The sequence below is a fragment of the Erpetoichthys calabaricus genome, chromosome 1 (assembly GCF_900747795.2).
Source record: "Erpetoichthys calabaricus chromosome 1, fErpCal1.3, whole genome shotgun sequence".
Lineage (NCBI taxonomy): Eukaryota > Metazoa > Chordata > Cladistia > Polypteriformes > Polypteridae > Erpetoichthys > Erpetoichthys calabaricus.
In genome coordinates, this window is record NC_041394.2 from 356,490,748 (window position 1) to 356,517,658 (window position 26,911).

Below are 26,911 nucleotides of genomic sequence, written 5' to 3' on the forward strand. Positions count from 1 at the left end.
TCAATAGGTGTGTAATTTATATCCGGTAAGGAATCTGGAACATTTGGTAAATGGAAGTTTTCCAATGTATACCCAAGGAGCATAAGAGCCAATCGAATGTCGTGTAGTGCATAGGTTTCACAGTTGATGCAGGAATCATTAGTATTATGAAGTTTGTGGCAAATATCTTCAATCATTCCCATTTTGTTTGTATTCCAGAGGGTCAAAGGATCTGATGGTGATGAGAAGGCACAGATATAAGCAAATAGTTGTCGAACTTGACATGGCATTGAATAGGATATCGCATCGTGTAGAGTTTTTTGCCAAATTGTATCATCTAATAAATATCCTTTGTCATTTACCGCCTGTTGGAATGTCTGACAGAGTTTGATGGTGTAGCCATCTTGTACAGTTCTAATGTCGTGAAATGATGTAGCTCCGGTTTCATGTTGAAGAAGTAATCGAAGGTAAAACCTTTCAGGTTCTTTAATACTGACTGTGTACATTCGTCCTATGACATTATCACCGTGGTGATGTCGTTTTCTCCAGAAATTGCCATTGTCAATCCAAACATAGTGAACAGGTATTTCCCAATATTTCCAACGGTGAGCGTTGGGATCATTTTGATTGAGTTTAAACCACGCGGTTAGTTTAGTATCCTTTGTGGCTGCTCTCTTTGCTGCTTGTGCCTCATCACCTGCATGAAAACAGACAGTTTGTTCGTTCTCCAAATGAACTGGTAAGCGACATATTGTGTGGCTCTGATGGTGCATAGGAAAGCAAAATATTCTCCAAATGGCCTCCGGAGCACTGACGTACCGTGAATCAACATACATTCGAGTTTCATCGTGATCATTTGTTTCAGATATGGAGACATTAGCACAATCGTGTCCTTTGTATACGTATTTTCTTGTTTCTTTCGTGTACGTGTGTTTGTTCCCATTATCCTTTCCGAATCGTTTTGTACCCGTGAGCGTGTATTCATGACTTGTTTCTTTCTCAGCATGCGAAATATGGATAAGTAATAAGGATGATCGCACTCACTGTTAATATGTATCCTTTTCTGCAGTTGAACGGTTAATAGTGCTTTATTGAAAGGACATACACCTATGCTGACACCTATGCCGACACCTATGCTGCCTAGTGTGAAGGTGCTGACGTTCACTTTCGAATATGTGGCTTTGGGTGTCACTTCTTATGGATGTGGGGGGGGGGATCGTTGTTGCGCGAGCGTTTTGTTTCTTTTTGTGTTCCTGTGTCTTGTTTGAATCCCCCTCTTTGTGTGTGTCCCGTCCCTTGCTTGTAGGGTCTGTGGGGTGGTTTTGTGTTCTTTTTTTTGGTCTTCCATGGGCTTGTTGAATCCCCCTCTTGGTGTGTGTCCCGTCCCGTCCCGTGCCTGTAGGGTGGGGGGGTATGGTCGTGCCTTGCTATTGTGCGCTCGTCTGTTCTTTTTTTTTTGGTGTGTTTAGTTTCGTGTGCAATGTGTTTCGTGCTTTCCCCTCGTTTGAGTACTCTTTTATGTGCCTTTTCCTTATTTTGGTGCTTGTTGAGCCTCATTTTTGTGACTCCTTTCTGTATGTGCTCACTCCTGTTTTCTGTGCTCTTGTCGGACTCTTTTTGCGCCTGCGTCTCTCGCGGCCCCTCATCCGCCTCTCTCCCCCTCTTTGTGTGTGTCCCGTCCCTTGCTTGTAGGGTCTGTGGGGTGTTTTTGTGTTCTTTTTTTTGGTCTTCCATGGGCTTGTTGAATCCCCCTCTTGGTGTGTGTCCCGTCCCGTCCAGTCCCGTGCCTGTAGGGTGGCGGGGGTATGGTCATGCCTTGCTATTGTGCGCTCGTCTGTGCCTGCGTCCATCATCCGGTTTAGCATTTGTGCTCACTCCTGTTTTCTGTGCTCTTGTCGGACTCTTTTTGCGCCTGCATCTCTCGCGGACCCTCATCCGCCTCTCTCGCCCTCTTTTGTCCGCCTTTCTCGGGTCCTCAGCCGACTCTCGCGGACTGTTTGTTGCGCCGGCGCAGTATGTCTTTTTGCAGCTATGGCCCATGGCCGGATGTGCCTGCGTCCATCATCCGGTTTAGCATTCTCGGTTAGTAATATGGATAACACAAGTAAACACAAAATGCAGTTTGTAAATGGTGGTTTTTATTATTTAGGGAGAAAAAAAAATCCAAACCTACATGGCCCTGTGTGAAAAAGTAATTGCCCCCTGAACCTAATAACTGGTTGGGCCACCCTTAGCAGCAATAACTGCAATCAAGCGTTTGCGATAACTTGCAATGAGTCTTTTACAGCGCTATGGAGGAATTTTGGCCCACTCATCTTTGCAAAATTGTTGTAATTCAGCTTTATTTGAGGGTTTTCTAGCATGAACCGCCTTTTTAAGGTCATGCCATAGCATCTCAATTGGATTCAGGTCAGGACTTTGACTAGGCCACTCCAAAGTCTTCATTTTGTTTTTCTTCAGCCATTCAGAGGTGGATTTGCTGGTGTGTTTTGGGTCATTGTCCTGTTGCAGCACCCAAGATCGCTTCAGCTTGAGTTGACGAACAGATGGCCGGACATTCTCCTTCAGGATTTTTTGGTAGACAGTAGAATTCATGGTTCCATCTATCACAGCAAGCCTTCCAGGTCCTGAAGCAGCAAAACAACCCCAGACCATCACACTACCACCACCATATTTTACTGTTGGTATGATGTTCTTTTTCTGAAATGCTGTGTTCCTTTTACGCCAGATGTAACGGGACATTTGCCTTCCAAAAAGTTCAACTTTTGACTCATCAGTCCGCAAGGTATTTTCCCAAAAGTCTTGGCAATCATTGAGATGTTTCTTAGCAAAATTGAGACGAGCCCTAATGTTCTTTTTACTTAACAGTGGTTTGCGTCTTGGAAATCTGCCATGCAGGCCGTTTTTTGCCCAGTCTCTTTCTTATGGTGGAGTCGTGAACACTGACCTTAATTGAGGCAAGTGAGGCCTGCAGTTCTTTAGACGTTGTCCTGGGGTCTTTTGTGACCTCTCGGATGAGTCGTCTCTGCGCTCTTGGGGTAATTTTGGTCGGCCGGCCACTCCTGGGAAGGTTCACCACTGTTCCATGTTTTTGCCATTTGTGGATAATGGCTCTCACTGTGGTTCGCTGGAGTCCCAAAGCTTTAGAAATGGCTTTATAACCTTTACCAGACTGATAGATCTCAATTACTTCTGTTCTCATTTGTTCCTGAATTTCTTTGGATCTTGGCATGATGTCTAGCTTTTGAGGTGCTTTTGGTCTACTTCTCTGTGTCAGGCAGCTCCTATTTAAGTGATTTCTTGATTGAAACAGGTGTGGCAGTAATCAGGCCTGGGGGTGGCTACGGAAATTGAACTCAGGTGTGATACACCACAGTTAGGTTATTTTTTAACAAGGGGCAATTACTTTTTCACACAGGGCCATGTAGGTTTGGATTTTTTTTCTCCCTAAATAATAAAAACCATCATTTAAAAACTGCATTTTGTGTTTACTTGTGTTATATTTGACTAATGGTTAAATGTGTTTGATGATCAGAAACATTTTGTGTGACAAACATGCAAAAGAATAAGAAATCAGAAAGGGGGCAAATAGTTTTTCACACCACTGTATGTGGACAAAAAGTACAAGCCTGACTGTGTTGTGTGCAGCAATAGACAACTGAAAAAGAGGCACCAGTGCAACACGTATTGTAAGCAGTGCAACGTGGCAATGCATGCAATTGGCTGCTTTGAGCGACATCAGACTGTGCAGGACTTTGCTTTGTAACATGTACAGTATGTGAAATAATAATATGTTAAATTATATAGTATGCAGGCTCATACAAAATGCAAAACAGTTATATTAGTCTAAAATAAATATTTTTTTGTTGTTTTGATATGTTAAACAATTGTTTTTGTTCTTTTTTTAAAAAAGTTAGTTTCTGGAAAAACATTCAGCCCTGGGAGAAAAAAAAAAAAAATTAGCCCTAAAAGAGTTAACTTCTCTAATACTCACTAACAGACATTACTGGTTTGGCTTTAGCACTGAAACATGGGAGTTTGTCATATTTGATCCAAGTTAAATGGGAAAAAAGACACATGTAAGTGTCTACTCAAGCAATGCATGTAAATGTCGGCATTGGGTTAAGCAGGCTTGAGGCCGTGTGTGTAAATACAGATACTGTTGTTCACAGCTCGTATTCTCTAAGACTCTTCTCCACGGTCATGGACTCCAGTTTGTTTTTCATTTTTACTAATCTGACTCCTCACTATTCTTTTAATGGCCGGCCGCTCACCACCTCTGCGACTGTCATTGAACTGGACACCGCGGAGGAACAGCATCCACCTGCAGAGCCACAGCACCATACGTCACCACAGTTTTAGACCCGGAAGTGGCGTCACCTTCATTTCAGGACTGACTTCATAAAATTACTTTTGGAAGGTTTCAGTAGGTCTCGGCAAAGCTTGGAAAGTAACATTGGGTCAAACACCCATTTAGAAACCAAATAATATGCATTATTGTGAAGTTTAGAGGGTTTCTGCCATCACCTCGTGTCATATATCAAACTATAAGGATCGTTTCTGTGAAATACACTACAGTAATCCCTCGCTATATCGCGCTTCACCTTTCGCGGCTTCACTCTATCGCGGATTTTATATGTAGGCATATTAAAATATATATCGCAGATTTTTTGCTGGTGCGCGGATTTCTGCGGACAATGGGTCTTTTAATTTCTGGTACATGCTTCCTCAGTTGGTTTGCCCAGTTGATTTCATACAAGGGACGCTATTGGCAGATGGCTGAGAGGCTACCCAGCTTACTTTTCTCTCTGTCCCTCTTGCGCTGACATTCTCTGATCCTGACGTAGGGGGATTGAGCAAGGGGGGCTGTTCACACACCTAGAAGATACGGACGCTCATCTAAAAATGCTGAAAGATTATCTTCACGTTTCTCCCTTCTGTGCAGCTGCTTCGTGAAGCGACATGCTGCACGGTGCTTCGCATACTTAAAAGCATGAAGGGCATGTATTGATTATTTTATCTGTCTCTCTCTCTCTCTCTCTCTCTGATCCTGACGGAGGGGGTGTGAGCTGCCACCTTCAACAGCTTTGTTCCGCGGTGCTTTGCATACTTAAAAGCCAAACAGCCCTATTGATTTGTTTGCTTTTCTCAATCTCTCTCTGACATTATCTGCTCCTGACGCACACTCCTTTGAAGAGAAAGATATGTTTGCATTCTTTTAATTGTGAGACGGAACTGTCATCTCTGTCTTGTCATGGAGCACAGTTTAAACTTTTGAAAAAGAGACAAATGTTTGTTTGCAGTGTTTGAATAACGTTCCTGTCTCTCTACAACCTCCTGTGTTTCTGTGCAAATCTGTGACCCAAGCATGACAATATAAAAATAACCATATAAACATATGGTTTCTACTTCGCGGGTTTTCACCTTTCGCGGTGGGTTCTGGAACGCAACCCCCGCGATGGAGGAGGGATTACTGTATTAACATTTACGTTGTGTTCGGGTCTGTGGGAGCCATTTAACATGTCGGCAAAATTAAAATCATCGAGATCTGTGTTAATTGAAAATAGTTATTCATTTACATTCATGAAACAAACTATACAATATAATTATAATGTCTACACCACGTTAGAGTTAAGTAAAACGTTAATAATAAAAATGATTACGTTTTTTTAAATGTACTATGCATGTGTGCAATATTGTTCTAAACCAATTTAGAATAAACATTTAAGCCAATCTAATATTTTTAAACATGTATGTGAAGAAAACGGCAATCCATATTCCACACTAAATTATGCAATATATTAATTGCCTTATATAGAACTGCTCTAGTTTTTGTCACTTATTATTATAAACAATGGGCCATCAAAAGAAAAAAAATAAAAATACTAATTAGAACACAATTTATTTATACAGCACCCTGCCCAAAATTCAGAAAGAACAACAGGACCTATACAACATTGGCTACAAATAATATCTTCACTAAATAAAGATAAATACAGGATATACAAAACATTCAAATAGAATAAAAGACAATAATGCAGACTAAAATATAACATAATACTGCAAAAAAATCTTGAACAAATAACATAAATTGTAATAAAAATTCAAACCCTGAGTACCTGGACAGACAGAGGGGGTAAACTGAAAGAAGGGACAGAATGTCAGGTCTGTTTAATGTCTTTCTAAACAAATGAGTTAAAAACAAATGAATGGAGTCAGCTGATGTCATTAATTTTGGGAGGTCATTCCACAGTCAGAGCGCTATATACAGCTGAAGGCCCTGCTGTCACCCACAGAGTGCAGGTTAGTGGGGGACACAGAATGAGAGGACCTTAGTGGCAGGTCAATAACAGAAGTTGATATTCAGTCCTGTAAGACACAGGGGGCAGTGAAGGTGCAGCAGGATGGCTGGGATGTGCTCGCTGTGGGTGGTCCGTGTCATGACTCTTGCAGTTGAGTTTTGAATCAGCTGGAGCTGTGATATAAGATTATATTAATATAAAATTAAGATAACTTAATTATCTATACTAATAGGGCGGCACGGTGGCGCAGTGGGTAGCGCTGCTGCCTCGCAGTTGGGAGATCTGGAGACCTGGGTTCGCTTCCCAGGTCCTCCCTGCGTGGAGTTTGCATGTTCTCCCCGTGTCTGCGTGGGTTTCCTCCGGGCGCTCCGGTTTCCTCCCACAGTCCAAAGACATGCAGGTTAGGTGGATTGGCGTTTCTAAATTGGCCCTAGTGTGTGCTTGGTGTGTGGGTGTGTTTGTGTGTGTCCTGCGGTGGGTTGGCACCCTGCCCGGGATTGGTTCCTGCCTTGTGCCCTGTGTTGGCTGGGATTGGCTCCAGCAGACCCCCCGTGACCCTGTGTTCGGATTCAGCGGGTTGGAAAATGGATGGATGGATGGATCTATACTAATAAAAGGCAAAGCCCTCACTGACTCACTGACTGACTCACTCACTCACTCACTCAGTCACTCACTCACTCATCACTAATTCTCCAACTTCCCGTGTAGGTGGAAGGCTGAAATTTGGCAACCTCATTCCTTACAGCTTACTTACAAAAGTTAGGCAGGTTTTATTTCGAAATTCTACGCGTAATGGTCATAACTGGAACCTCTTTTTTGTCCATATACTGTAATGGAGTGCAGCTCGATGGCCGTGGGAGGCGGAGTCGCGTATGGCGTCATCACACCTCCCACGTAATCACGTGAACTGACTGTGAACGCAGTACGTACAAAACAAGGAAGAGCCCCAAAGAGCGCTGAAGAGAACATTCATTACACAATTGAGAAGGCAGCGAAACAATAAGAAGCAAGCGAGTGACGCATACAAGCATATTCATTAGTGCAGCTACTGCGGAAACAAAACATGGTGTAAACCGTAAGTTTAAATTAAGTTTATAGAAACGCTCCCGCTGCTGTTTGCAATACCATATTCGCGACATACAAGTTTAATGAGAAGACACGAGGGTATAAACGAGACTTTGGATAACTTTGTAAAGGAGTTAAAATTGCTGTAGCGAGAAACTTTTAAGTGCCGGGTCTTAGCTAACATTAAATAAAGCCATGGACATCACAACATCACACAAGAGAGCGGCTCACGTGAACTGACTGAACGCAGTACGAGTGATCACTTCGATGAATCAAACCTGTTCAAAAAACACATTAGACAATTGATAAGATAGGAAAAGAATATGAAGCGACTGACGCATACAGGCATAAATTAAGTTCATAGACCTACAAAAGATTGCCATTGATTTGAGGCAAGATTGCTTTTCTCCTGTACAACTATACGTTGCATTCTCAACAGTAACCTTGCACGGCTTGGTTATATTCCAACCGGAGTGCTGAACTGACAACGTGGTATACAAAGAGAACTATAACAATTGTAATAAATGAACAATGAAACAACGGAGAACCCGTGGATTAAATAAAAAGGCTGCTTCCTTGGCGAAGCCAGGAAAAAGGATGGCGCAGAAAAATCCACAAGTTAATAGACAGGCTGTCGCTAAATACTCACAGGCAAATCCACAAGTTCATAGAGATGCTGCCACTAAATACTCGCAGGCAAATCCACAAGTTCATAGAGACACTGCCGCTAAATACTCGCAGGCAAATCCACAAGTTAATAGAGACACTGCTGCTAAATATTCGCGCGTAGATCTACAAGTTAATAGAGCTTCTGTTTCTAGGTACGATCCCAATAATAAAAAGCGACTCAAATGAAAACAACAGGTTTGGCTCAAAAAAGCTGATTATGGATTTGCATACAGCCACCGAAACTTTGTAACGGCACAAGACTTCAGGTCAGGTGTCTGCAAAAGAACCTAATTGAGGCCACTATTTTTACTGGCAGTGGCTCAGGGGAGAGAGTTTTTATTCCTCGCATCCCCATTATACCCTCTGATCTCCCATTTCAATTCAAACGCCTCCAATTTCCAGTAAGGCTCTGCTTCGAAATGACAATTAAATCTCAGGGACAAACCTTACAAAAGGTTGGCATTGATTTGAGGCAAGATGGCTTTTCACATGGCCAACTGTATGTTGCATGCTCAAGAGTAAGCTCAGCGCACAGCTTGGTCATATTACAACTGAAGGGCCGAACTGACAACGTGGTATACAAAGAGATCCTTAACAAATAATTATTTGTATATTTTCCCTCAGTTTAAAAATGTTTACTTTTCTTCTTAATAACAATTTTAAGGCAGTACTTCGCCCCTGCGAAGCGCGGGTATTTTGCTAGTTATAACATAAATTAAGGCATGAGTGTTGCCCTGGACATGACATAAGCAACACAGGATCTGACAATGGGTCCAAGGATTTCATTCCGATACCTAATGGCAGTCAAAGTGCTGCTGTCCAGCCTGTAGAGGTCTGTGTGTCCCTTCATGGATATGCCTCCCCTGACCATCACTAATCCACCACAAAACCTGTCAGCTGAACGACGTCACAGGCAGCATAACGTTTTCCATGGCTTCTCCAGACCACTTCACGTCTGTCACATGTGCTTAGGGTGAACCTGCCCTCATCTGTGAAAAGCACTGGGTGCCCACCAGTGGTGGACCTGCCAATTCTGGTATTCTATGGCAAATGCCAATCAAGCTCCACAGGGCTCACTAAAGGATGTCGGGCCCTCAGGCCACCCTCATAAAGTCTGTTTCTTTTTGTCAGAGGTCAGAGACATTCACACCAGTGGCCTGCCTGCTGGAGGTCATTTTGTAGACCCTGCCAGTGCTCATCCTGTTCCTCCAGACCTGCTGATGGGTTAAAGACCTTCTCTGGCCCTGCCCAGCTCTCCTACAGTAACTGCCTGTCTCTTGGAATCTCCTCAATGCCCTTGAGACTGTGCTGGGAGACGCAGCAAACCTTCTGGCAATGACACGTATTGATGTTCTATCCTGGAAAAATTGGACAACCTGTGTAACCTCTGTAGGTCCAGGTATCACCTCAGTAGTGACACTGACTGTAGCCAAATGCAAAACGAGTGACAAAACAGATGAGGAGGGAAAAATGTCAGTGGGCTCCCTCCACCTGTTAAACCATTCATTCCTGTTTTGGGTGTCATCTCATTGTTGAGCCCCCCTCTAGTGCACCAAAGCAACTGAAACTGATGAACAAGCCCCTCTGCTACTTCACTGACCAGATCAATAGACCACAAGTGTCTCTGACTTGATGCTATACTCTCATTAAAAAGTGTTCCTTTAATTTTTTGAGCAGTATATTTTAATGTAATATTGTGGTTTTAGAAGTCACTACACACATTACTGAAATACACTCAATGATAGTTTTGGATTTCCCCTCACACTTCACAAATGCAGTAGTTTACAAACATTGTATTTTAATTTTTCTTTGAGAAGCATGAAAAATAATTGAGTTGAACCTCAACTTATGATTACATTTTTGCTACGTATGTACTATTGAGGGACTTTTTTTTTTTTTAAATCAGATGGCCACTTTATTTTAACAAACAATGTATAAAAAATAAAAAATAACCTGTTTACTCTTTACCCTCAGATCACATTCTATTTGTTTATAAAGCAGAACTGAATATTTTCATTTTCTACACAATACTGTAATAACTGTACAGTTCACACAGTGAGACACACAAACACACTCACTATACACACACACTACTGGTGCCATCATTGGTTCCCCTGTGGATTGGACTGTTGAATCAACACAATGGCTGTACATGCTGGGGTCTTTGGCACATGTCGTCCTAGTAGCATGCGAGGTGTCACCAGTGGTTTACTCTGCTCCTCAAGAAGGCTCTGACTCCTTCTCCCAGTTCCAGTCTCGGTTCAAGCTTGTTGAGATGACAAAAGTATTTTTTTCCCCAGAGATGTTCAATATGTTGAAAAAATTGCGTGTGGCCAGCATCCAGCGTAATGTTTTGTCTAAATTCTCCACTCCTCTTTTTGTAGGAGTCCATTATCATTTCTGGCCATGGCATCTCCTATCCCAGTGCAGATCACATTGTGCACCAAGGATGTGTCATTTGTTTAGACAAACGTGAAGGTCTTCATTGGCCTGTTCTGTGTGGCCAGCAGTTGAGATGAGAGCTCTGGCTTATTTTTCCTTATTGTGCTAAGCATTGTTACCTTCCAATTGAGGAGCTGCTGTCCCAGTTTGTGTAAAAGTTATTGCATATGGCGTTGTGGCCATGCAGCTTATGTCATGTCCAGGGTAACCCAAATGCCTTAATTTCCCTTTGTTAATGAAATGACATCCTCTGCTCTTCTGTATCTCTGTGCTTCCCCTTGAGCAAGTTATTCATAGCTTTTGTCTGGGTTATCATTTTTATGCAGATGATGCTTAGATCTATTTCAATGTTAAAAGTGACACTTCATCACAGCTTTCTCAGCTCACAACTTGCCTCATTGAAATTAAAGTAAAATTAAAACCTGAATAGAGCAAAACTCTTTAAAATGAAATTACAACACAACTGAACTCCTGCAAAGTGGCACTAAAGTGTAACTTAAGAAAACAAGCAACGCTTCAGCCATTCTTGGTGATGATCTCATCAGACCTTCTTTTACTGCAAAGAATCTCGGTGTTACTTTGATTCCTCCTTTTCTTATTTCACCATGTAAGCCACATTAAGAAACTTCCACCTGTGTCACATTTCTTATGTTTGCTCCTTCCTCTCCTTTTCTAATGCTGAGAAGCTTGTCCCCGTTTTATCACATCCTACATTGATTATTGTAAGTCACTACTACTTCACTGCTCCCTGTGTCTTACAGGATTGAATATCAAATTCTGTTCTTGACCTGCCCACTAAGGTCCTCTCATTCTGTTCCCCCCCACTAACCTGCACTCTGTGGGTGACAGCCGGGCCTTCAGCTGTATATAGCGCCCTGACTGTGGAATGACCTCCCGACATTAATGACATCAGCTGACTCCATTAATTTGTTTAGGAGGACATTAAACAGACCTGACATTCTGCCCCTCCTTTTAGTTTACCCCCTCTATCTGTTCAGGTACTCAGGGTTTGAATTTTTATCACAATTTATGTTATTTGCTTAAGATTTTTTTGTAGTATTATATGTTGCATTTTAGTCTGCATTATTGTCTTTAATTCTATTTGAATATTTTATATATCCTGTGTTTATCTTTATTTAGTGAAAATATTATTTGTAGCCAATGTTATATAGGTCCTGTTGTTCTTTTTGAATTTTGGGCAGGGTTCTATATAAATAAATTGTGTTATTAGAATTTTTCCTTTTTTTTCTTTTGATGGCCCATTTTATAATAATAAGTGACAAATACTAGAGCAGTTCTATATAAGGCAATTAATATACTGCATAATTCAGTGTAGAATATGTATTGCCATTTTCTTCACATACATGTTTAAAAATATTACATTTGCTTAAATATTTATTCTAAATTGGTTTAGAACAATATTGCACACATGCATAGTACATTTAATAAAACGGAATCACTTTTATTATTAACGTTTTACTAAACTCTAATGTGGTGTAAACATTGCAATTATATTGTATACTTCGTTTCATGAATGTAAACGAAAAGCTATTTTCAATTAACAGAGATCTTGATGATTTTAATTTTGTCAATATGTTAAATGGTTCCTACTGACCCGAACACAACGTAAATGTTAATAGTGTATTTCACAGAAACGATCCGTATTGTTTAGTTTGATGTATGGCACGACGTGATGGCAGAAACTTCACAATGATGCGTATTATTTGGTTTCTAAACGGGTCTTTGACCCGACGTTACTTTCCGGGCTTTGCCGAGACCTGCCGAAACCTTCTAAAAGTAATTTTACTAAGTCAGTCCTGAAACGACGGAGACGTCACTTTTGGGAATACAACCGCGGGTCAAAAACTGCGGTGAAGTATGGTGCTGTGGCTCTGCAGGTGGATAGTATTGGCCGCGGAGTGTCAAAAGGCAAAAATCAAAGCACCGTAGGCCTACTCCCCGGTGTCTGCGATTCGAGAAGGAATCGACAAAAGGAACACACGGAAAGGAATGAATAGCGGTGTGACTGGGTAGTACGATTTAAAATTTGGGAGTCAGCCACGTTACGTGAACCGCAGATACCAATGAACAGAAACAGTGGCCACAGTAGGATTCATTCAAGCAAAGTTCGGCGGGAGGCTAACGAAAACGAACGCGGCGATTCCACACATCCACAAAATGCATTCCCAAAATACAGAGCACTTACTGCCTGCCTCTTGACGATGGGATTGTTTCTGAACTCGTTCACTCAGCAACAGTCTTGCGTCCGTAGTGTTTCACAAAGCGAGACAGTAGCAGCGTGGCTACAGTTGCTGTCGCGTTGGATGACGTCATCCAACCATAGCCATAGAATTACTAGACGCCGCCTGACCAACAGATTCGTACGTCATCGTCGCCGCCATATTGCGAGTGGCACAGTGAAGTAATGGATAAAGATGCCTCACGCATGTGTTGCTTGGGATTGTACAAACCGCTGTACGCTCCAAACCAGATACCGGGGGATTACATTTCATAGGTAAGGCTGAGCAATTGTTTTGGTTATATTTGGCCATTAGAAAATCCCATTTTATAATCTTAACTTTGGCTACACCAGGCTAAGCTAGCAAAGCTATGCATTTATGTCCTCAAGTGAGCCTCCAAACAACGTTTTGGCTAAACGTATTTAGTCACTAACTATGTAGATTGTTGTTAGCTGTTAACATTTCTCAAACTTTGAAAGTTTCCCAAAGAAATCCACGTCAGGAAGCAGTGGGAGGTAGCCTTTAGACGGGATTTTGAGAAAGCTGTCCTGCAATGTGTGCCATGCTAGTTTGGTAACAGATGCTGTACCAGCATCATATGATCACAGTTACCACTCGCTCACATTAAAAAACAAAGGAGGTTTGATGATTCCTTCTAAGGGTCCAGTCAAGGTGGTCAAAGTAGCTGAGCGTGTTATCAGACAGTCAACATTAGGACAAGCTGTCAGTGTATCTTTGATCAATCAGTTTGTTCAGACTGAGATTGGTTCAGATGATGTGTTTATTCTCAAGGAGCACATCGAGGAAACACAGTTTAAAATTGACAGCCATCATTATATCCTCATGCCTTTAGTTGTGTCTGTCTTCCACAAACTAAGGCTGCACCATATTGCCAGACTGAATGCTCTCAAATTACAGAGTGGCAACACACGGAAAAAGTTATGTAAGACATTTCTGTTTCAAGGATTTTAGATCCTATAATGTATATATTTAAGTAACTACATTGTGTGTGTGTGTGTGCGTAAGAGAGAGAGACAGATTTAGAGAGGAATGAGTGAAATGTTTTCAGAAATTATTAAGCTAATTTGTATACAATAAAATTGTTTATTTTTGTCATTGAGTGTATCATTTCACTGTTAAAAGAAAGACCAGACTGCCAGCTGCAGTCTTACTATTTTGACTTTAAGACGTTGGTCAAGTTTTTGTCTCAATAATTAATAATAATAATAATAATAACAACAATACATCTTAATTTAATAGGCGCCTTTCTTAGCACTCAAGGTCACCTTACAATAAAAATAAATAACATTAGTAAAATTAAAACAAGTGAATGATAAATCAAAAAGCAATAATTAGCAAACAAACAAAGATAACTGGCAGTAACAGTACAAAATTCACAATTGGTCACAAATGCCAGTTTGAAAAGAGAAGTTTTGATGGTAGTTTTAAAATGTATTATTGAATTGAGCAGACATATATGAGATGGAAGAGAATTCCCGAGTTGAGGAGCACAATGAGAGACGCTCGAGCTCCCAGAGCACTGAGTCTGATGTGTAGAAAATAGTACAGAAAATCGAGCTGAGGATCTGAGTGAGCGAGAGGAGTGTCAGTCTGGAGGAGATCAGTGAGGTAGTGGGGAGCTTTAAATGTTCAGAGCGGTATTTAGTATTGTATTCTGTAGTTAACAGGGAGCCAGTGAAGTTGAGACAGAAGAGGTGTAATATGTTCAGTGGATTTAGAACAGCAGGTTATTATCCTGGCAGCAGAATTTTGAAGAAGTTGTAAGCAATGGATACGTTTTTGTGGGATGCCAGATAGAATAGCATTACAGTAATCTATACGTGAGGTGACTCGGGCATTAACCAATACTTCAGTACTGGGTTCCGTCTTTATTTCAATAGTCACTGTGTCGAAATGATTCTTGCTGATTGGGGCATAATGAGGTTTGTCTTATGTAATGGGAGTAATTTTATTCGCTTGATTCTCTATATCAGGGGTCTTCAATCACGGTCCTGGAGGGCCGCAGTGGCTGCAGGTTTTTGCTCCAAACCAGTTGCTTAAAGAATATATAAAATATAGAACAAGAATTGTATGTTGTAACTGAACAATGAGGGCCATGCATGTTTGATACATTTTCTCACAAAACACAGTCATTTTCCTTTTTCCTCTCATCCACCAGCTACAACGTTAACTGCTTTCTTTACGTTATGTCAAAATGATGCGTTTGCGAAAACACTGCTGTATTCAGAAGTGCCTATGTATGACACATGGAATGCGAGTAGAAAATCATTTGAACAATGCAAACGAGGAGAGCAAGTAAACGGACAACCTGGCATATTCAAAGAAACTACGATAGGCAGACTGTACACCGTGCATCAAGATGAATGCTTCTCTGTTCACATGCTGTTGGTAAAGGTGCCCGGTCCAATGTCTTTCCAGCAATTACACATGCCACTTTCCGAAGTACATGTCAAGCTCTGAATTTATTGGAGAACGACCGACACTGGGATGTATACATTAATGACGCGTGCAACACGTCACATCCAAATCAAATTCGTGCATTGTTTGCAATCATATTGACCGCCTGCTCTCCTTCATCTCCAACACAGTTATGGGAGAAATATAAATCACACATGGCTGAAGATATTTTCCGTCGAATACGCAAGTAAAATTCAAATATAAACATGGATTTCACAGCAGAAATCTACAACTAAGCTTTGATAATGATTGAAGATTTGTGCTTAGAAATCGCGAACAAAGTTCTCAATCAATTGGGAATGCCATCACCGAATCGATCTGCTACTGCTTCGTTCGATGTAGAATTGCGTCGTGAACAAAATTACAACACGGGTGATCTTTTGTCGTATGTGCAATCAAATATTCCTAAGCTAACGCTTCAGCAAATAGGCATTTACGATCAAATAATGCAAACTGTCAATAATGGGGTTGGAGAAATCTGGAAATTGGGAACGGAAAGGTGCTGGTTGATCTGACCTCAAGACAAATTTCATTGCCTCATAACTTCTGCAATTTAGTGACGTCAAAAGAAGAATTGGTTGAAAAAGTATTTCCCCATATTCACACCAATTATAAGAATCACGATTGGCTGAGTGAACGACCGATTCTTGCGGCCAAAAACAAAGACGTCTACGAACTTAACAATATTATTCAGTCTAACATTCTGCACAGACAATGGAACAACAAAAAAATATTGTATACCCACAAGCATTGTGAAATTAAACATATTAGAAACGTGCGCTTTCTCTTTTCTTTCTTTTCCATTTAACCAGACTGAGCCACAGCAATGCATGGCCGGGTACAGATATAGATATATATATACAGTGGTGTGAAAAACTATTTGCCCCCTTCCTGATTTCTTATTCTTTTGCATGTTTGTAACACAAAATGTTTCTGATCATCAAACACATTTAACCATTAGTCAAATATAACACAAGTAAACACAAAATGCAGTTTGTAAATGGTGGTTTTTATTATTTAGGGAGAAAAAAAAATCCAAACCTACATGGCCCTGTGTGAAAAAGTAATTGCCCCCTGAACCTAATAACTGTTTGGGCCACCCTTAGCAGCAATAACTGCAATCAAGCGTTTGCGATAACTTGCAATGAGTCTTTTACAGCGCTCTGGAGGAATTTTGGCCCACTCATCTTTGCAAAATTGTTGTAATTCAGCTTTATTTGAGGGTTTTCTAGCATGAACCGCCTTTTTAAGGTCATGCCATAGCATCTCAATTGGATTCAGGTCAGGACTTTGACTAGGCCACTCCAAAGTCTTCATTTTGTTTTTCTTCAGCCATTCAGAGGTGGATTTGCTGGTGTGTTTTGGGTCATTGTCCTGTTGCAGCACCCAAGATCGCTTCAGCTTGAGTTGACGAACAGATGGCCGGACATTCTCCTTCAGGATTTTTTGGTAGACAGTAGAATTCATGGTTCCATCTATCACAGCAAGCCTTCCAGGTCCTGAAGCAGCAAAACAACCCCAGACCATCACACTGCCACCACCATATTTTACTGCTGGTATGATGTTCTTTTTCTGAAATGCTGTGTTCCTATTACGCCAGATGTAACGGGACATTTGCCTTCCAAAAAGTTCAACTTTTGACTCATCAGTCCACAAGGTATTTTCCCAAAAGTCTTGGGAATCATTGAGATGTTTCTTAGCAAAATTGAGACGAGCCCTAATGTTCTTTTTGCTTAACAGTGGTTTGCGTCTTGGAAATCTGCCATGCAGGCCATTTTGCCCAGTCTCTTTCTTATGGTGGAGTCGTGAACACTGACCTTAATTGAGGCAAGTGAGGCCTGCAGTTCTTTAGACGTTGTCCTGGGGTCTTTTGTGACCTCTTGGATGAGTCGTCTCTGCGCTCTTGGGGTAATTTTGGTCGGCCGGCCACTCCTGGGAAGGTTCACCACTGTTCCATGTTTTTGCCATTTGTGGATAATGGCTCTCACTGTGGTTCGCTGGAGTCCCAAAGCTTTAGAAATGGCTTTATAACCTTTACCAGACTGATAGATCTCAATTACTTCTGTTCTCATTTGTTCCTGAATTTCTTTGGATCTTGGCATGATGTCTAGCTTTTGAGGTGCTTTTGGTCTACTTCTCTGTGTCAGGCAGCTCCTATTTAAGTGATTTCTTGATTGAAACAGGTGTGGCAGTAATCAGGCCTGGGGGTGGCTACGGAAATTGAACTCGGGTGTGATACACCACAGTTAGGTTATTTTTTAGCAAGGGGGCAATTACTTTTTCACACAGGGCCATGTAGGTTTGGATTTTTTTTCTCCCTAAATAATAAAAACCATCATTTAAAAACTGCATTTTGTGTTTACTTGTGTTATATTTGACTAATGGTTAAATGTGTTTGATGATCAGAAACATTTTGTGTGACAAACATGCAAAAGAATAAGAAATCAGGAAGGGGGCAAATAGTTTTTCACAATATACACAATATACACATACACACCCCCACACACACACATATACAGTATACACACACATATACATCTATACTAATAAAAGGCAAAGCCCTCACTGACTCACTCATCACTAACTCTCCAACTTCCCGTGTAGGTAGAATGCTGAAATTTGTCAGGCTCATTCCTTAGAGCTTACTTACTAAAGTTAAGCAGGTTGCATTTCAAAATTCTACATGTAATGGTCATAAAGGTTGACAACGTCCGCCATGTTAAACTTTCTTACTTATGGCCCCATCTTCACAAAATTTGGTTGGCGGCTTCCCTGCGCTAACCAAAACCGATGTACGTACTTATTTCGGTGGTATGACACCACTGTCGGCCGCCATATTGAACTTTCCAACGGTCTTTGTTACTTAATGGGCCCATCTTCAAGAAATTTGGTATGCGGGTTCCCAACGCTAACTGAATCCTACTTACGTACATATATAAGTCCATAGCCTGCGGCTCGGTCCACACTCTGAATCCTCCAGGCACTCCTGAGCATAATCTAATTTTGAAGGTTGGGGCACCAATAATGTTACTGAGAAACTTACTGCAAACCGAAACTTTGTAATGGCACGAGACTTCAGGTCACATGTTTGCAAAAGAACCTAATTGAGGCAACTATTTTTACTGGCGGTGGCTTAGGGGAGAGAGTTTTTATTCCTCGCATCCCCGTTATACCCTCTGATCTCCCATTTCAATTCAAACGCCTCCAATTTCCAGTAAGGCTCTGCTTCACAATAATTAATAAGTCTCAGGGACAGATCCTACAAAAGGTTGGCATTGATTTGAGGCAAGATTGCTTTTTACATGGCCAACTATACATTGCATGCTTAAGAGTAAGCTCAGCGCACAGCTTGGTCATATTAAAATCGGAGGGGTGAACTGACAACGTGATACAGTATACAAAGAGATCCTTAACAAATAATTATTGGTATATTTTCCCTCAGTTTATTATTTAAAATTTTGAAGCAGTACTTCACCGCTGCGAAGTGCAGGTATTTTGCTGGGCATATATATATATATACAGTGGTGTGAAAAACTATTTGCCCCCTTCCTGATTTCTTATTCTTTTGCATGTTTGTCACACAAAATGTTTCTGATCATCAAACACATTTAACCATTAGTCAAATATAACACAAGTAAACACAAAATGCAGTTTGTAAATGGTGGTTTTTATTATTTAGGGAGAAAAAAAAATCCAAACCTACATGGCCCTGTGTGAAAAAGTAATTGCCCCCTGAACCTAATAACTGGTTGGGCCACCCTTAGCAGCAATAACTGCAATCAAGCGTTTGCGATAACTTGCAATGAGTCTTTTACAGCGCTCTGGAGGAATTTTGGCCCACTCATCTTTGCAAAATTGTTGTAATTCAGCTTTATTTGAGGGTTTTCTAGCATGAACCACCTTTTTAAGGTCATGCCATAGCATCTCAATTGGATTCAGGTCAGGACTTTGACTAGGCCACTCCAAAGTCTTCATTTTGTTTTTCTTCAGCCATTCAGAGGTGGATTTGCTGGTGTGTTTTGGGTCATTGTCCTGTTGCAGCACCCAAGATCGCTTCAGCTTGAGTTGACGAACAGATGGCCGGACATTCTCCTTCAGGATTTTTTGGTAGACAGTAGAATTCATGGTTCCATCTATCACAGCAAGCCTTCCAGGTCCTGAAGCAGCAAAACAACCCCAGACCATCACACTACCACCACCATATTTTACTGTTGGTATGATGTTCTTTTTCTGAAATGCTGTGTTCCTTTTACGCCAGATGTAACGGGACATTTGCCTTCCAAAAAGTTCAACTTTTGACTCATCAGTCCACAAGGTATTTTCCCAAAAGTCTTGGCAATCATTGAGATGTTTCTTAGCAAAATTGAGACGAGCCCTAATGTTCTTTTTGCTTAACAGTGGTTTGCGTCTTGGGAATCTGCCATGCAGGCCGTTTTTGCCCAGTCTCTTTCTTATGGTGGAGTCGTGAACAATGACCTTAATTGAGGCAAGTGAGGCCTACAGTTCTTTAGACGTTGTCCTGGGGTCTTTTGTGACCTCTCAGATGAGTCGTCTCTGCACTCTTGGGGTAATTTTGGTCTGCAGGCCACTCCTGGGAAGGTTCACCACTGTTCCATGTTTTTGCCATTTGTGGATAATGGCTCTCACTGTGGTTCGCTGGAGTCCCAAAGCTTTAGAAATGGCTTTATAACCTTTACCAGACTGATAGATCTCAATTACTTCTGTTCTCATTTGTTCCTGAATTTCTTTGGATCTTGGCATGATGTCTAGCTTTTGAGGTGCTTTTGGTCTACTTCTCTGTGTCAGGCAGCTCCTATTTAAGTGATTTCTTGATTGAAACAGGTGTGGCAGTAATCAGGCCTGGGGGTGGCTACGGAAATTGAACTCAGGTGTGATACACCACAGTTAGGTTATTTTTTAACAAGGGGGCAATTACTTTTTCACACAGGGCCATGTAGGTTTGGATTTTTTTTCTCCCTAAATAATAAATACCATCATTTAAAAACTGCATTTTGTGTTTACTTGTGTTATATTTGACTAATGGTTAAATATGTTTGATGATCAGAAACATTTTGTGTGACAAACATGCAAAAGAATAAGAAATCAGGAAGGGGGCAAATAGTTTTTCACACCACTGTATATATATATATATATATATATATATATATATATATATATATATATATATATATATATATATATTACTGCATTGAAAAACAAAAAATACACGAAGAACTTCATTAAATTTTACAAGAACTATTTACAGGAAATCTTACTGTAATTAAAAAAAAAAAAAACTCAGTTCATGATCACAAAAACAGACGGCCCAGTGGCAGCCCCAGACAAACGCAGCTTCTCCGATGACAATTTTGGTTTAATAGGCTCATATAAGGCAGCAGGTCAGTGAGCCACCCAGCCTCTCTCCAGCTACAGCGTATTGGCGCTCAACTGGCACGTGACCTGACATTGGAGACTGGCTAACGTCATCCAATGCGACGGCTCCTGAAGCCACACTGCCACCGTCTCGCTTTGTGAAACACTGTCACAAGTGTGATCGAGTTCAGAAAGAATCTTATCGGCAACAGGCAGACAGTAAGTACTTTGGAGATGCGCTTTATGGACGTGTGAGTTTTCATTCGCTTTATTAGAATCACCGCGCGCGGCGAGTTCGTGTTAGTTTGCCCTCCGCCGAACTTTGCTCGAGTGAATCCTCCTGTGGCCACCCGCGTGCCATTGCAGTCATTCGTATCAGCAGTTCACTTCACGTGGCTGAATCTCAAATTTTAGTTCGTAGCACCCTGTCACACCGCTGGCGCCTGTTCATTCCCCTCTGAATGTTCTTTTGTCGTTTCCTTCCCGAATCGCAGACATCGAGCAGACGGCCATTCCACACGTAAGACGCTTTGATTTTTGCCTTTGTTTCTCTTGTCACTCCGCGGCGCTCAGTTCTGACAGTTGCGGGGTTGGTGACCGGCCGGACATTGAAAGTGCGGTGAGGAGTCCCTCGGGCAACTTTGTGTTACCGCCTTATAGTTCTGTCAGAATGAATTTGAATCTCAGCCTGTTTTTTAAGTCTCTATGCAGTTTCCATGTCTGCTCTTTTATTCTTATTTTCTTCACTTCTTTAAAGGTGCTCAGGTTTAGTGGCCTGGCAAATCTAACTTGTCTTGGTGTGGTTGTGGTCTTGAATGTGAGTGTACCCTATGATGGTCTATAGCTGGCTCCTGCCCTGTACAGGTACTCTGGTTTTCTTCCTATACCCCAATAATTTTTTGTTTTGCACTGGACCACGATGGTGAGGTGGGCTGTGTGGGTCACCTCTTTGTGCCACTCTTAGGTGAACTGTCAGGACTGGCATCCATCTTCTGCACAAGACCCACTTTCATTTAATTTGAATATTCATGAAGGTCAATAATAAGCCGCTTTTACTCTGGTCCCCCCACTTTTAGGGTTACCAATAGCACACTGGTCCTGAACAAATCTCTGCAGGTGATCCCTAGTCACACATGTGTGACGACAAGTCATTTTCTAATCCTGGATTTATACACAAGCACAAACAATAACAAGGTGTCATTACTTTTGTAAGAAACATCTAAAGCAGTTAAATAAATGCTGCTTAACAGGAGTTCTGAAGTAAAGGATAAATATTTTACTGACAAGTTTGATTTCACAGTGGAAGCTTCAAAGCTGGTAAAAGGAAGGGGCAGATTTAGAAAATTAAAGCAAGACAAACTTGTGACATTTGATTTTTTTAAATTAATTTGACTATTCTGTTAAATATTGCTCTTTAGTAATATTTTTTTAACTAGCTAATGATGCAAATTTAAATCTTGCAATAGCAAGTGTTGCAATTCAAACAGAATGGGTTTGTGATTAACTAGACTTTAAAACCATGTTGTTACAAAAACATCTTAAGAATTTTTATTTCAATGAAAGTATCCTGAATAATCTTGGAATTCAGTAATTCAGCAGTATAATGTTTTGAATTTTAATATTTATTATGATTTTTAAGCAGTGTTTTTCAACTACTCTCCGAGAATGATTGGAAATGTGCACATGCTAAGATAAATCAGACAGTTCATGATATATCATTCTTTATAAACTCTATGCTGAAACTCCCACCAAGTTTGTAAACCCTACCTTGTGCTATTGCACTGGGGATCTCCATCCCTGCCCCACATTACATTTCAAGGCTTGCATTATATTTTGAGATTTATGAATACCAGTACTTCTTTAAGGGGGGGGGGGTAGGGGGGGATGGATAGGATTTCTGTGTTTGCTGTGGTATCAAAGGGTGTCCAGCATTGTAAAATTGTGTTATATTAGTATATCACATACTAAAGTTCTAATATCATAACATCCCTAATATCAACAGATGGTGCCGAGTCATAATGGTGTGTCGTAAAGGCATGACACACTCCCTGAGACTGTTTCATATCTGGTCACCTGGTATGAAGATTGATTACTTACTCTGTCCATGTGGTCTCGGTGAATAACTTGACTTGGCTTCTTTCTTAACTGATGAGGACATAGAAAAATGGGACTTAAATGTGTTACATTTGTATTGCACTTCTGAATTAATTAAACCCTGTGTTCTTTACAGAGAAAAAGAAGAAAATGCCAAAAATGTATCCAGCTGGCCAGAAGAGTTTACAGAAAGAATATCAACGTGAAGATGATGTCTCTGAAAAGAGGAACAAAAGAAAGGGTAGTACTAACATTCAGAGATCCCGCAAAATTATAAACCGTATCAAGGTGAAAGACTGTAATCCTCAATATATGGGCCCAGATGAAGACTTAAACAGATTGGGCTCCAGTTTGGGCAGACGCTGCTCCTTGAAGGACAGTAAAGCCCACAAGCCGTCAGAATCCTCGAAGACTAACACAGTGAGGCCCGAGAAGAAATTGTGTCCAAGTCAAACTGGAGAAGGTATGTGCTAAAATAAAATAAGGCAGTTATGATTTACCTGAAGGGTGCTTTCTTGCATTTTCATTCTGCTTAGAAACAAAGGCTTTTTTAAAAAAAATACGGGTTTCATTTTTAAAGTATAAGGAACAGAAACAATTTAATCCTGTGGATTGGAATGAGGAGGCCTGGCTGAGTTGTTCTTGCAGTTTTTTCACCTAACACTATCAGTTCACAATTTCCTTGGTTTGGGTTGTATCTCTTTTTAATAATAATCATTAGCTTAATGTCTTTATTATGAAGAAAACCTTTTAATAGATTTTAGACAAATTAAAAAGAAGTCAAAGAAAAGTAAAATCTGTTTGTTTCTAGCTTTCTTTAAAGAAACCCTTTCAAACAATAATGTATTGCTTTTTTACTTTCTCCATATGTAGTATTGTGGAGTAGACATGTCAGCCATTTGATTGTTCAATAAATTTGCACAATTTAGACCTCTCTGAATGAAAGTGTTTCACGTCTGCCTGTGTGCAAGAATCTCTGTGCATCAGTGGAGAGCAAAACCTGTGAATGGATAAACCAGTCCTGTTCACATTTATCATTATATATTCTGAAATTGCAAAGACTTTGTGAATGTGAAGAAAATTGGCTCACTGAACTTTACTGAGTTAAACAAACAAAATTGTTAATTAAAGCAGGATTTCATCTAAAACGTGTGAAACATTCTATGAAATTAGTTTTAAAGGATTTTGATGCTTTTAGCGATTTCCTGGTTACTGTCAATCCAGTTGTACCATATGAAAAGGGGCTGATCTTTGTGATGTGGTGGCTTTTTTATTTTTGAAGTTTTTGAAAATACAAGTTGGTACAGTACTTGAAATCTTTTTGAAATTCATACATTTTAGAGCAATAGAAAAATGTTGGTTCAGTTCTGGTAATTTTTATTTTGTAGCACTGTTCACTGAGTGGTGGCTCTAATAAATTCACAGTTATGATCTAATTAAACATTTTACAAATGATTAATCACATAATGAGTTAAAACAGACAGGAAAACAAAGCCGTTTCAAACTGATTAACATAAATGGAACAGAACAGTATCTGTCAATGAAAATCAAATATGAAGAACATGGCCAATAATGACAAAGCTAGAAGAGTGAGGACACCATGCCACCATCTTAAATAAGGAGGCAAGATGACATCATGTGATGGAGCTAAGCCACGTCAGCAGCCACAAAATGTCCACAAATTATGTGATTGACGGAAGGGTAAAACGACTTATCAAAATAACAAAAATACAGTGATTGGGGGCGTGGGGTGGGGGTGTTATAGTACAAAACATGGCCTAAACTCAGAATAGGGTGTAGGTGATATCAGAACTCGACAAATAATGCAAAAACAAACTTTAACTATAGGAAGTCCGTTCAGTTAGTACAGCCTACGTGACTGTATGCCACCCAGTAAAGGCATTTAGTGTTAGGAATTATTACTTTTTTTTAGAATAGATAAGGCAAACTGCGAAAATTCAAAACAACTGATTTAGACGAACAGTCCATCCACCAAAAAAACTACATGGAGTGAAGGAAAACATCAGAATTAAAAGCTTCTCAAAATAAATACTATTCTGGTGCTGTATCAGTTTAAAAAGTGTCACTATGTAGACTGATGTCTTGGGTCTCTAGCCGTACCTTTTGCCCAACTTTAACGATAGGAGTAGCCTTATATTTGCAATCAGAAAATCATTTGGCCAAGAGCTTTTCAAAAAGTTTTTGAGCCAAATTCAACTTTTCACAAAACTGTTAAATATGTAATTATTTAAAAACAGATGTAAAAGTGGAGAGGAAGGTGACTCAATGAATCTAGAATGACAACCATACAGGCACTCAAATGGTGACATTGTAGGAGCAGAGTGAACTGGTATATTCCTATCAGAGTCAGCAATGGGTAGAAAATCAACCCAGTCATCTTGATTAGGACCAATCAAACAGCACAAGTGTTTCTGTAGGCCTCTGTTAATTCTTTACATTTGCCCATTAGCTTCTGGCTGATAACCAAACATTTAAAGTTTTATAGAACAATCAAATCTCTGACAGAATAGTTTCTAGAAGCGAGAAATAAATGGAAGACCACGGTTTGATATACCTTGATATATAAAACCATAGATACTATCAGTCTTTTCTACAGGGTGGTCCAGATCTAATTATGCAGATCCAGATCATCTGGGTGACTTTGATTTATGCAGGGACGATTCCAGTTTAGCGCAAAGACGATTTTTCATGTCGTCAGTTCGCACACTTCTCGATGGTTTTGGATTTTTCGATTGATTTTTCTATGTAATAAACTTAAAGTTATAGTGTAATGAAAATTGCATAATTAGATCTTGACCACCCTATAGAAAGACACCTGCCAGGTGATTTGCAGAAGGGAATAAGATGCACACATTTCAAAACTCAATCTACCTCCAGAAAAATTGTATTAAAACCCTTGGAGGAAGGCATATCAGTAATAAAGTCCATGGTTTACTGCTCCCATGAACGTAATGGTACTGGAGCAGTCCAACATGTAGCTTGTATAATCCCAAACATCTTCATGCATACTTTTCCAACAAAAATTTGGCTGAAGTATCATTAAACTCTGTGGTCAGATGACACAGTTCCAATATTTGCTTTTAAATGCTAGGAGGAACACACACACACACACACACACACACACACACACAGCCTGAAAGAATGTATTTTGGGCAGACTCAACCTCTGTCATTATATTATCAATTCATGGTAAGAATATACAGGTAACATTCCGTTACAATGAACTCCTAGGGGCCTAAAAATATTTTGTAACAAAAATTTTGTTGTAATGAGATTCTGTATTTGTTACTATAGTCCTTTCTTTAATTTGCGTCCAGGCATTTGCAATCATTTCCATAGCTTCTTTGGTGTTAATATTAATCAAATCCTACCTACAAGTTATGCTGACGATAATTTTTCTTAGCATTTCCTTGCAATAAAACACTTTCAGGGTGCAAATGATGCCCAAATCCAATGGCTGAAGCTGTGCTGTGTAGTTGGGTGGGAGGAATTCAACGTGAACATTGTCTAAATGTGGAAGCATGTTGTGGGCAACACAATTATTAATCAGGAGCCGAGTCATCCTTCTTCATATTGTGAGGTTTCTGAACTCTTGAGACCCTCCCCACCCAACGGGAACGACACACTAAGGTGTGTCCCAAAGTGCGATTGCAGCGTCTGTTGAAGATTGTTTGTCCGTTGCCGGGGCAGGGTAACAATAGGCTCATAGCGCTACAGTGAAGCGACACAGAAGCAAATCCTAAAAGATTAGGGTCGCACTGTAAGTCCCTGTCTTGCACCCCAAAACACGAGGCTGAGTCTCAGTACTTTATCAAAACCAGTGTTATTCAGCTTGAAACAGGAACAGCACACTTATTTAAAAAGACTCTTTGAAAAGAGACTCCCACCCCACCCGCCTGATTGGTCCTCCTTTGTGTCAAGAGCATTGTGATGGATGTCTCTTATTCAGGTCTGTGAAATGTACTTCTGCATGAAAAAGCCTAAGGTCTCGGGAGTCTGGTCATTGTGTATAGTTAATACAAAAAAGAGAATACAGAACACACGCCGCACTTGTTCCATCTCTACTGAAAAACCCTAGGTGAATTTTGAACATCATGTCCTAGGATTGGTTATCACTGTGGACACAGGCGCTACATCTCTGCCATATTGACCTTTACAGAGTAAAGATTATAGAATCTTTTACACTCTCCATTACAAGATCCACAGCCCTGCAGAAAGTTTGACAATTAAGTGGAAACCCTTTAGTTT

At 40.4% G+C, this 26,911-nt stretch overlaps 3 protein-coding genes across 6 annotated transcripts in view; 2 read left to right on the forward strand and 1 right to left on the reverse strand.

The window, feature by feature from the left end:
• The window catches only part of LOC114665359 (gastrula zinc finger protein XlCGF57.1-like), a 54,067-nt gene extending 41,275 nt beyond the window's left edge, over nt 1-12,792 (reverse strand). The window contains exon 1 of the mRNA XM_028819892.2: nt 12,664-12,792. The gene's annotated coding sequence lies outside the window, so the exon portion shown is untranslated. The remainder of the gene's footprint in view (nt 1-12,663) is intronic.
• LOC114665322 (zinc finger protein ZFP2-like) overlaps nt 1-26,911 on the forward strand; it is a 439,810-nt gene that overhangs the window by 289,785 nt on the left and 123,114 nt on the right. The window contains exon 4 of one of the 4 annotated variants that reach the window (XM_051925311.1): nt 22,779-23,105. The exons of 2 other annotated variants lie outside the window; for them this stretch is intronic. In XM_051925311.1, the coding sequence (XP_051781271.1) occupies nt 22,779-23,105 (327 nt within the window). The remainder of the gene's footprint in view (nt 1-22,778; nt 23,106-26,911) is intronic. One more of the 4 variants, XM_051925316.1, reaches the window with a different exon arrangement.
• LOC114642351 (zinc finger protein OZF-like) overlaps nt 1-26,911 on the forward strand; it is a 449,463-nt gene that overhangs the window by 198,399 nt on the left and 224,153 nt on the right. The gene's annotated exons all lie outside the window — the stretch shown is intronic.